We start from the raw sequence: 12,582 nt of genomic DNA on the forward strand, positions 1-12,582 counted from the left end.
ATCCGGAAACTGGGGTAGTAGGATTGGAGAATCCGTAGAAAGTTCCAGAAGAACTGGATACCAAGTCTGAGATGTCCAGACCGGCACTATAAGGATCAGATTTGCATGCTCCTGACAGGCCTTCACCAGGGTCCTCGCTAGCATAGTGAAAGGAGGAAAGGCATACAGTATTCCCTGGGACCATGACTGTAGGAATGCGTCTGTTGCAGCTGCTGCTGGGTCCGGCCTCCAGCTGTAGAAAGTTGGTAGTTGGGAATTGAGTCTGGAAGCAAAGAGGTCTATGGACATCGGACCCCAGATCTCCTGAAGGCGGAGGAAAACCTCTGTTGATTATCCAATCGCTGTAATCTGTCGAGTGGCGTGAGTACCAGTCTGCTACTGCATTTGAGAGGCCGGGAAGGTACTCTGCTGTAACTGAAATCTGGTGATCCAGACAGAAATGCCAGAAGTCCTTGGCTAATTCTGCTAGGGGTCTCGACTTGGTGCCGCCCAGATGGTTGATGTATCTTAGCGATGAGATGTTGTCCATCTTTAGTAAAATACAGCAACTCGCTTTGTCTTTGGCAAAAGAGCGCACTGCAAAGGAACCTGCAAGAACCTCTAAACAATTGATATGAAGGTCCAGCTCCTGTGGGGACCAAGTCCCTCCCGTGGCTATGGGACCGCATCTCGCTCCCCAACCGGAGCAACTGGCATCCGACTCGATAATATCTGGAGCGGAGCCGAAGATGGTTCTGCCATTCCAGGCTTCCATGTGAGAGAGCCACCCGTTGAGCTCTGTCCTCGCTTGAGGAGACAGCGTCAGGAGTTGAGAATAAGAAGGGTTTCTCCTTAAGTGTTGGCCTTTAATTAGTCTTTGCAGCTCTCGATAGTGAAGAGGGCCGGGAAATATTGCTTGAATGGAAGATGAAAGTAGCCCTATCACTATTGCCAGTTCTCGAAGGGAGAACATGTTCTTCTGTAAGGGTCTGCAAATTTCTCTTTTGATAGTGAATCTTGGCTGATGGGAGTCGAAGCTGCGAATTCTGTGTATCCACTATGAATCCTAGAAATTCCATATTTTTGGATGGAAGTAGAACTGACTCCTCCCAGTTTATAAGAAAATCTAGGCTGTGTAGCAAGTTTATTGCCAGTTCGGTTTGTTTCTGAACTAACTCCTGTGATTGGGCCATGAAAATAATGTCGTCTAGATAAATTATGAGACAGACACCTTGCTCTCTTAATCGAGCTACTACAGGTCTTAAGAGTTTGGTGAATACCCAAGGCGCCGAAGAGAGTCCGAATGGGAGACTTGTGAATTCCCAGTCTCGGTTTCTCCAGGAGAATCTGAGGTAACTGATGTGTGTTTGATGAACCGGTACTGCGAGGTAAGCGTCTTTTAAGTCTAGGCACATAAGCCAGTCGTTCGGTCTGAGAAGATCTCTGAGCATGTGTATACCTTCCATTTTGAAATGGCGGTAAAGGATGAATTCGTTGAGCGCTCTGAGGTTTATGACTGGGCGCACTTTTTACTTCCTGCGTACCAGAAAAATGGGACTGAAGAAGCCTCCCTGACTTGAGCAGGGGCGAATCGCTTGCTTCTGATGGAGACAGTATTTCGCTGTCGAAGGCGGTTTGGTCTGACAGAGACATTACTATGGGAGTGGGGCGACATGTCTGAACGGGCTGTGTAAAAAAAACTCTAGGTGTAGACCCCGAGCTGTGTCCCTGACCCAGGCATCTCCCGATAAGGTATCCCAAGCATTTGCAAGCATCCTTAACCTCCCTTCTATAGGTGTTAGTGGCGCTGGCGCAGTTATCAGTACACTGACATGTGGGTTGTTGCTGGGCTGGGTATCTAACCGCTCTCCTCCAGGGAAGCCCTCTTCCACGACCTCTCGAGGGGACGAAAGTGTTGCAGCGTTCTTGCCAGGAATTATGCTGACCTTGAGATTGTTGAGGTCTCTTGTCGAAGAAGTAACGGCCGGAAGAGCGACCTCTTCCTCGTCCGGCCCTGGAGAAAACCTTGGTTGCAGATACTCTTTTTATTGAAGCCTGTGCTTTGTCCAATGCCGTGAATGTCCCGACGAATTTTGTCATCTCCTTCATGAAAGGGTCTCCGAAAAAGCTGGCCTTGCGCAGTTGGGCCGGATTCTGTGTCTGCCAGTTGGGTTAATTTGGTATCTGTCTTGTATAGGATGCCTTTCCGTCACTCTGTTGTGATGGGGGCAACTGGCGTTGCCCAAGAGGCAAATAGCCCTCTGGACCCAACCGGACAGTATCAATGGGTCGATGGGGTCCGATAAGGTGATGGCTGCATTCGCAAGATCGGAGATTTTTGCTAGTGGTCCTGCTATGTACAGTACTTTATCCTGGCAGGCCTTCGAGGCGCGATCAATACCCTTCCTGGTGTCTAACGTTTTTACCCAGAAAGGTAATCATTTTAGAATCAATCTCTGGAGTCAAAGCTACTTTATCCGCAATGTCTGGTCGCGGACATTCAGCACGTAGTCTGGCCCGAACTTCTTTATCAAGTGGCTTGCGCAGCCTAAGGTGGATGTAACTCGATGTCTTGGAAGATGGTTCCCAGTCGGTGGACCTGGGGTGTATTGTCTTCCGGGGTAAATGTACCTTCAGTAGAAGGTTTGGTCCCGGTTGTGTCATTAGGGATGGGGGTCTGCCGCAATCCCTGACGCAGAGGGTCTTGAATCCTCAAAATGAAATTCCTCATCTGAATAGTGAGAAAGATCAGCGTCGTAGATGTTCTTGTTATGATCTTCTTCTTCCGAACCCTGTCCATGTCCCTCCGGGCTTGAGGGTCTAGTTCCCCTGGTTTCCTCCTCGGGGCAAGAGGGTTGATGGGAAGGGATTACCTTCCTATTCATGAAGGCTTGTTTCAGCCTTGAGAAGGCGTCCGTTACGTCAGCTGTGGCATTAGATGGCTGGCTCCGGGGGGGTCGTAGAGCTTTTACTCTTGCGAGCCGGTGTACATCCCCGTTCGGTAAGGTGCTTCCTTTTCTGTGTTCTCTTCCTCCCAGGAGGGGAGGTCCCTCTGAAATGCTCCTCCATAGTGTCTAGACGGTTTTGTATGGGAATGAGCATATCCGTTACAGCTTTCTTAACACTGGTATCCACAGAGGATACCAGAACCTTCTGTAAACTATTAGCCATTGCCACTTCATCTATGTAACAGTGATCCCCCTCAGCCTCAGACCAAGCCTGATCTGATTGAGGCGAGTACTATTCTGCCATTATAAAATAAATGCACCTTACTCCCCTTTTTTTTCATTTTTTTCTTTTTTTTTCTTTTCTGGGCTTCTGAACGCCTTCTCTCACTGCCCAGTAATGTTATTTCAGTTCAGCTTTGTAATTGTCTTAATATGCTGAATAGATTTCTTTGATATGTACGCGGTGAAAAAACCAGCGAGAAGAAACGGTCGTTCTTGTCTGAGGAAAGATTGTGGCGCACGAGGTGCAAAAAACGTTATATTATAACGGGCATGCGCGCTCGAGCGCCGGAATGTAGAGGAAAGGACCCGGAGAGCAGGAGCTCCCCTGGCGGCCTGCATGCAGTGTAGCGTGGTCCGATTAGGCCGCGCCGGATCCCCAGTACCACAGGAGCGGAACGAAGCTGCAGGGAAGCTGGCGCGAGCCGTCGGGGAATCTGCTCGACGAGTGGAATAAATAACTGATGATCAGCTGTGACCGTGTGAAGCGGTCTCCGAGGTCAGAGGACTGACGTCAGAGCTCAACATAAAAGTACAAATTATTTTAAAAAAAAATTGAAAGTAAAATTCGTATAAGTCTATAACCACGCAGTAAACATATTTTATGACATTTTGCAACGTTATTTTTTAAATTATAAAATCATGACATAAGCAGTGCTAAACATGAAGTACTTATCTCTTGTTGTGAGCATCAAAGAAAGAGGAAGTGTCATGTTTAGGACAGTTTATGCAGGGGATCTGAACTACTATTGGTAGACTAGGTGACGTGTTGATGGCCTCTAAATGAACTGGAGCTAAGCTCCCTGGGAAATGTAGTTTCTTCAGAGACTCTTACCTTTTATGTTAAGATATTACTGTTATATTACTGTTATATTGCTATGTTTATTATATATATTTGGTGCACCTGTTTTCTGCACATTACTCATGGCACATTCACTTTTGGTGCACAAATATCTTGCTGCTGAGCTCTTTTCTTTATTGTCGAATAAAAGAAAGAGAAGCATAATGGGAGCCTCCGGTCTTGACATAGAATCGTAGTATGGGGTGCGAGTTCAGTGGTTCTTACCACCCCATTAACTCTTTTTAAAAGTTTTTTTGCTAACTTTTCTAAAACCTTTACAATACTTTGGCTTTGCCGTTGCTTGCTCGTGCAGTCATTTTGAAAGTTGGTAACACTTTTGTTACAATAAACTGTCCTCTAACCCTTGGAATCGTTCACTGGACCCAAGAGCGCGTACCTTGATTTTTTCTAGCTTTAATGTGTCAGAACTTCTCCTGAACTTTTGGGCATAAGGTCCCTGACAACTTAAGGATGGACTTTTTGAAGTTAGGGTTAATTATCTGTGGACCTGTATTGCATAATCAAATGTGTACCTTCTCTTACTGGGGTTTCATTTGTATTATTCCCTACTGTAGTGACGGTATATATGTAATCTATTCGTGTTGTGTGATACTTCTATGTGTTAGTCATTTTTCATAGTGATATTTGGCCATAAATAAATAACTATTTTTATGCATACGGTCTAAGTGGAATTTGAGACTCCCATTGTGTGTACTCATTGTGGACCCTTTACAAGCTCACCACCTAGACCACTTGTCACTGCTACCTTGAACTGGTTTGACTACAGCTCCCAGAGTTGTCTGTCACAATATAGATTGGCCTTCGATTCATCTGTCCCCCAGGCCAGTATTGAAAATAGTCTTAACTGACCAATAGGGTCCCTCTTTTGCTACTGAGAAAACTCATGCTCTAGAATTAGGGAAGGACTTTGATGATGCGTCTGTCTTGAAATCTGTGACACGTGTTAAAAGTACTTACTTGTAAATGAGTTATTGGCTAACTTTGGGTCTGTGATAGAATATGTTACGAAGTGCCTTTAAGTTGATACTTAACTTCAAGTTGCTTGTTGCTCCTTTAAAAAGCATAGTTATTTTACTAGCTTTGAAATTGTGTTGCACTCTTCTAAAAAGTAATAGTGTTGGTGGTGTTATCATTTCTAGAGTGTAAAAACTTACCAATAGGATTTAGCCACCTTGAAATAAATTTAGTCTTTCTAAATGTGTTATTGGGTTTAGCTTTCCCTGATCTGCTTTAGTGCATTTCTAAAATGGTCATGGAGTTAATACTTGTCTTTGAGTTGCTTGTAGCCCCTCTTAAAATTTTGAGTTGTTACTTGCCTGTGTATTATAGGTCACTTGCTTACCTTGAATAGCTTTGCCATTCTTAAAGTTTATAATTGGGTTATGCTTGACTTGAACTGCTTTAGAGCATTTCTAAAATAGTCCTAAAATTCCTACTTACCTTAGAACTGTAGATTGCACGTCTGAAAAGTATCATTGGTTAAACTATTTCTGTAAGGAATAATGTAATAAGTTTATATAAAAATAGGTTATAGTAACCTTGAATAGCTGTTGCTCTTCAACTGTAATTGGGTTTTGCTTTCTCTGAATTGCTTGGTGCACTTCTAAAATAGTTTACTGTATTCATACTTATCCTTGAGTAGCTAAAAGCCCCTCCAGTAAATGAGTTACTTTATTAGCTCTGAACTGTGTTCTCAAAAGTAATATTGGTGGTGGCACTGTATCCATTTATAGTAGAAGAAAGTTACATATGTTGCAAGATAGACTTGTAACCAATGTTGGAATAACTAGGTGGTTCTGAAAGTTAATAAAACTGTTATGTCCAATAGGGTCTACTACCCTTGAATTACTTATTGTAATCTAAAAGTAACTAACTAACATGTTCTTATTCTCCAAGGTCCTCCTTGCCCCCCGCCCCGTGAGTTTCCCCTTCGCCTGCACTTGCGCGATCTCACTGTCACCTGGACTATTAAGATCGCTGTCTGTCTTCCCTCTGACCTCCCCCCCGCCCCCTTGCCTCATCGTGCCTTCAAACACTTGTGTATAGGCGCTTTATAAATGCCATATATCACAGCAATAGCCTTTCTGAATGTATAACTTTTGGTTTGACACACCGATTACTGTAGTCCAACTAAGGGCTTAGTAAAATCATTCAACTGAGACAGTAGAAGACTCCACTCTTAGTATAAGGCTGCACCACCAGAGTATATGGTAGCGTAGACCTAGCAGCCAGGCTTATCTGAAGAGGGAGAGAGGGCTGTAGGAAGGTACAAGAAACTTGTAATATACCAAGGGTTCAACAAACACTGACAACCAGAAGTCTTGTACAAAATAAATGTTTATTATAAATAGAAGTTAGGCCAAGACATATCTTGGCGGATGGGAGTGTTAAGTACTTGGTCATAGAATTATAAACGCAATATAACGCAAAACAATGCTTTAAGGTACACAGACCGAAGCATAGACCTTGTTTAGAATACCAACACTATTTCTAGGCAAGTCAGACCTTATCAAACACATTTGGTATGACACACCTATTCATGGGGAGTAAAACCATAAGATACTTTCTGATTACTTTCAGTAATAAAAGGGCAGTAGACTCTAGCGGTTGTGCAGTGACACTCAGTTAAGGACACACTTAGTAAACCAACCTGCAAGTATACTTTTCTGAATAGTGGAACACTAATTCAAGGAACAGTAGAAACCTATAACCACATTCAGGATAACAGTTATAATAGGTGAGTAAGACTTGCTGGTGTAATATACAATTACAGTTGCTTTTCAGGTCAGTAGGACACAGACTAAGGTAAGCAATTACTTTGTGACTTATTTTCGGATGGCCCAAGGCAGACCAAGGTAAGTAAAACCCATATACTTTTTAAAGGAGCCATCAACAACTTAAAGGTAGGTGTAAACCTAAGACGTTTTTTGTTTTAGCATCTGTATAAAACAGACCAGGGAAAGCAAAACCGAATTTTACACTTTAAGAATGACTCCATGTTATTCCAGGTAGGTAAAACCTAAAGCAGACTTAGTTTAGACAGGCTATACAGCAGGTCAGGGGAAGCAAGACCTAGTTGATGAACTTACACGCTAGTATTCTTAAATAAATGGTTACATGAAGCCAACAGCATTACCTTTGGGAATAGGCACCATCAATTCACAGGTGAGTAAAACAACCTTACATATACTTTTCAGAATAGCACAACACACACTGAAGGGAAGTGAGAACTTTTGTAACTGTTTACTCTGAGTTCTTTCACAAGTAACTACACTTTTAAAAACTTGTTATATTTTTCAAGACAGAATACATTTCTTATCCAGTCCTTCCCTATTCTATTGCAATCAGAAGAGGGACCCTAGTGGTCTAGGTGCCGGCTGTAGGTGGGGTGAGATGGGGTTCAGTTATAGAAAAATGCTGTGGAAGACTGTTCAACAAGTAGTTCACTTTAGAGTTAGTTAGAGTTCAAGGACTTCTGAGAAGATACCCTAGGAGGATTCCTGCAGTGGGCCTGTTTGAGCTAGATGAGGGTACTCCCAATCACAGAAAACGCCCCATAAACTTAACAGAAATGTCACAGGCTTAAGCAAAGTAAATACCCCAGCCAGCACCATACCTCAGCACAGAAGAAGAGTTACAGCAGGAAGCCAAAAACCCGGTCGATGGATTCCTTAGTCATGAAAACGGAAGACAGGACTTTGGAAGGGATTTTGCATGGATCAACTGAGAAGGCTCCAGTCAAGAGTTTCTTTGCAGCTGATGAGGCTGCGTTTTTAGTGCCCTTTTCAGGAGCCAGAAGAAGAATGAATATCGCTGGTTGGATTCTCGTCACTTGCAATGTCCAGCAGTCTGATGGGACTTATTGGACTCGATTCACGTCTCAGGAGGTCCTGAAGGATGCCACCAAAGGTTCAGCTTAGTTTGGAAGACGGTGCACTGCACACTGACTCTGGGTAAGTCCCTCATAACCCAGACTAATGTCTGGCAGAGGGACTCCCAGGACCCCCCTTGTCAATTTGCATAATTAATTAACTTTGGGTCTCACCCTAAGTTACTAGAGGAATCCAGACGTGGACCCCTTGCTCGCTATTCTTAGAGAGGCACAGCTCCTCCCTACTGATGAGGTCCAACCAGACTGAAACACGTGTCTGGGGATGCTGTTGGTACTCTTGTTCAGAGGAGAATTGCCTAGCATTTCGGTGCTGGACTGCCCCAGGGCAGGACAAAGACAGATATGTTTGGGATATTTCTTCTCTGTGAAAGATAGTGAGCTAAAGACTCTTGGTAAGTCCCTCGTAACCAGGACTAATGTCTGGCAGAGCGACTCCCAGGACCCCCCTTGTCAATTTGCACTGGCTCGAGGTCCCAGGTTATTGGTGTACTTCAGCGCTGCAAGGTCGCAGCACAACATGTAATGGCTAGAAATACAGGACTTCTTGAGTCTAGTGGATCTCACCAGGCTCTAGGTCGGGGACGTCATTTTCAGAGTCCCCAGGTCGCTTGGAAGGAAGGGCTACAGCAGGCTCCAGTTACATAGCAGGCTCTCCGGTCGCTGGAAATCGTCTCAGCCGCATTTTCTTCATTTTCCTCTTTGGATTCTGGTCAAGTGGTCGACTTCCTCTTCAGCTTCCAGGATCCGACTTTTAAGCAGGAACCCATCTAATCAGACCTGCAACGTTCAAGCTTGGGGGGAGGGGGGGGACGACGGGGCGGGGTTGGCAGCCCTTTCAGGACAGCCAGGATCCCAGTTTGAACTGGATTCTTGCAGTCGGGCTGAAAGACAAATGGCTGCAGAGTTTGGCCTCCTCCCTCGCTTCCTGCCTTCACAGACCCTCTGGAGCCTGGGCGGGCTTGACCGAGCTCTCCCGCCCAAAATAAAAATCACACAAATTTCCCACCCTGGAGGGGAAGGGGAAAGACCAAGAAGGAACAAGAAGCGCGAAAATGTCAGAAAACAAATATAGGGGCCATTTTGGTGAAATAGGCACCCGCGGGTGCCTTTACCACAGCTGTGAAAACAGCCTGCAGTAAAGGTGCACCGAATTTGTAAAAAGGTTCACTGCCATTTAAGGTAAGCTTGTACCTGTAACAGAAATGTTTGTGCTAATGAGAAAGGGGATACATTGCAGCTCCCCAGCACTCCACGTAAGATGGGGTGTGCTGGATTTCACCTAACAAAATGTAGAAGGGATAGAAATATCCTTTCTACCTTTTGGGAACTGTAGTTCTCAAAAGGTTAGCCAGAGGAAGTAAAAGGGGAGCCCCACTGGGCAACCCTGTAACATTAAAAGATTATATACCAAAAGTTGTCGGAGGATAACATTAAAAGGACACTATGGAGAGTCTTGAAATGACTACCCATAAAAAGAGAAACGATCTGAGCGTGTGGAAAAAGGTTCCCAGTCACTGAGGTATTGGGAAAAATAATCTACCAGTCCAGAAAAAGGTTCAGTGGTAGATTTTGCTCTAAAGATAAAATCTTACCGAACAGGTTATACTTTGGTTTGTATACCAGAAGTATCGAGTTGGTTTTATTACTGAACTTGTCAAGATTTCTTTGCCTACTGTATTTAAAATAAACCATTATTTTTACAATAGTGTATCAGTGGTTTTTATTTTACTAACCATATGTATGCTACACTTTCTTTGTACTAACCTACAGCTTCCTGTACTGCCTCAGATATGGTTTTATGAAGCCCTTAGTTGGACTTTCCGAAAACCTGTCCTAACAGTGCTGACATGTAAAAGATTTGTGGGAGTTTTTGTAAAATCCTTTCATAAGTAGCTATAATAAAGCATGCATGTATTTTAATGGTTAAAAAAAAAGATAGAAATTGATGGTGATTGGCAGCACTTAGTACAACACTGCAAAATGAAGCACTCATGGTCCTCACCTTAATTTTTTTAAAGAAGTGCCTTTAAACAAAAAATGTTCAACTAATATTAATCCATTTCTTTTCATATCGATTATCTGCAGTTGTATGTTTATCTTGAGCATACAGTTTTGTCGGAAGTTATTTAATCACAAACATTTCTCTGCAACCGTGACCGCTGTTTGTAATCATTTCTCGTGGGTACAATATGCAGGTGCAATATAACCTGCAATCAAACTGTTTTGTGGGTCTAATTTAAAATAAATGCATTTCAGAATGGTCTTGATTCAGAAACTGAATTGAAATACCAACAAATGAGCAGAGGTCATTTGACTGCTCTGTTTGAAAGAAGAGGATTTAGAGTGTGTGAACAATTTACAGTATTTTCTCATTGCATGACCTAAAAAAGCTCACCAACTCTTTCTTCTCCTTAAGTTGGTTATACAACAGATGATTTGCGGTTCATCTGGCAGTCTGGCGATCCTGTTCAGATGGAGAAAATTGCCTTACCTCAGTTTGACATAAAAACGGAGGATATTGAATATGGAAACTGTACCAAATACTATAAAGGCACTGGTAAGTACAAAGCAAGATTTTGGTCAAACCTGCTGTGTGTAACTGAAACAGTACTTCATGTAGATGGGGCAAGGTGGTCTTTCAGGCATGGTGAAGTGAACACATTGTACTTGGAACTTGCCCTTTGTTACATTGGCAGTCAAATGATTGTTTCTACTCTGAATGCATTTATAGTGATCTAGGATCCTATATAGTCCATTGTTGTACTGGCTAAAAAAACCAAGCACATCCAGTTGTGGTGTGTTTTTTCTTTTTTTTTTGTGTGTGCATGTGCAAAGTTAAAATCAGAATGGCAATTAACAATGGAGTAAAGGGCTGTAGCTGACCCGAAGAGCAGATTTGTGTTGTCACATTGAAAAAGTGAAATCAAAAGCGGCACATGGAACAATAAAAGGGAATTCAAAGGATTCAAAACGAACTGTGCAGCAGGATCAAGGTTTTCCTTAACTTTTTGATTATTTCAAACCACATACTTGGTCTGTGGGAGAGTAGCGCATCCCTGGGAACACCTTTGCAGAGGTTGCTAAATGGCCTACTAGGACAGCATATTGATTTTTGGTTGTAGCTTTCAGGGAGAGATCGGTCGGGTTCTGTGTCAGTATAAAGTAGTTAAGACTACCAAAGCAGGCAAAAAAAGCCCCCCCTCCGCTGCCCCCCCTCACCAAATCACTTTCTGACCTAACACTAGTGAAGAATGAGTATTGTAAGGGTTTGGCTCTCCAGGGTCTGACTAGGTCTTGGGGGCTCCAGACTGTATTCCACAGGGACAGTATTAGGTGCCCTGTGGAGATGTAAATAGTTTTCTCTCCAGAGGGAGGTAACTGCAGGAATGTGTTTATACGCAGGTTGGACTGGGTCTTCAATCTCATGCCTAGAGGAGGGCGTCGCATTGAAATGGAAACAGTTGTGGATAGCATAGATCCCTACCTTCACTAACCCTAGTGCTCTTAAGTATCAGTAGAAACGGGGGAACTCTGGAACGAGGTGAGAACACAGACTTCACAGAACATTGCCATTTAGAAAATTGTTAGCATTGCACTGATTCACATGCAAACCTAGAAAGTGCCCACTGTGATAATACTGTGAATTTACTAGCCTGCGTCGCACACTTGGAAAATAGTTAGGAAATTCTTTGCATTGCATTGACTCAAACCTAGAAAGTGCCCTCTGATAGTACTTTGAATTTACTATTCTGCGTCACACACTTAGAAAATAGTTAGAAAATGATTTGCATTGCATTGACACGCACTTAAAAAATTGTTAGCATTGCATTGACTCAAACCTAGAAGGCGCTTAGTGTGATACTACTGTGAATTTACTAACCTGCCTCGAATACTTAGAACTCATTCATCTTACATTGTTTCACAGCTTGAAAATCACCTTGCATTAGTACCGTGAACTATTTGCCCACATCCCACCTTAATAAACTGTTAGGTATTGCATTGACTCACACCTAGAATCTGCTACACTGGGATGGTACGGTAAATTATAGACCTGAGTTGTATATATGTCACAAACTTGGAGTTGTCACTACTACACTGACTCACACCTAGAACCAGCAATTTCTATCTTGGTACCGCGAATATCTACCTCCATCGCCCTCTTAGTGAACTGTGACTATAGAACCTCCCCTGGCGTCTGAGTTTGAACAGAAGATTACCTATAGTAGCCTTTCTACCTCCTTCCGGATGTACAAAGTCTAATTGCTGCTATTACTGCATAGGCTGTTATATACCATCTACTACTGCAACTTCTCCTTGTGTTAGGCCTTTCTCCCTTCATCCTGGTATCTCAAATCTAGGCACTGCTGTTTGAGCTTGGGATATCATAGATCACTCGCTACCGCATTTACTGTTGTCCCTTTATTGGGCTTTCCCACGCTATCCAAGTGCTCCTAGTCTAGGTACCAATGTTACTTCTAGGATTCTTCCTGCACTGGGTCACTCCCCCTCTCTCCAGGTGTCCCAAATCTAGGCACTGCTATTGCACCCTGAATTCCTGCAATTTCTGTTGCCCCTGTCTCTCTGTACTTGAGCCCAAATCTAGACGCTGGTATCACATCCAG

The 12,582-nt window shown here is 43.3% G+C and overlaps 1 protein-coding gene across 2 annotated transcripts in view; it reads left to right on the forward strand.

Moving 5' to 3' along the window:
* GLRB (glycine receptor beta) overlaps nt 1-12,582 on the forward strand; it is a 503,088-nt gene that overhangs the window by 219,466 nt on the left and 271,040 nt on the right. For both annotated transcript variants that reach the window (XM_069631327.1, XM_069631328.1), the window contains exon 8: nt 10,377-10,517. In XM_069631327.1, coding sequence (XP_069487428.1) covers nt 10,377-10,517 — 141 coding nt within the window. The remainder of the gene's footprint in view (nt 1-10,376; nt 10,518-12,582) is intronic.

Source organism: Ambystoma mexicanum, chromosome 6q (assembly GCF_040938575.1).
Source record: "Ambystoma mexicanum isolate Mex_15411 chromosome 6q, UKY_AmexF1_1, whole genome shotgun sequence".
Taxonomy (NCBI): domain Eukaryota; kingdom Metazoa; phylum Chordata; class Amphibia; order Caudata; family Ambystomatidae; genus Ambystoma; species Ambystoma mexicanum.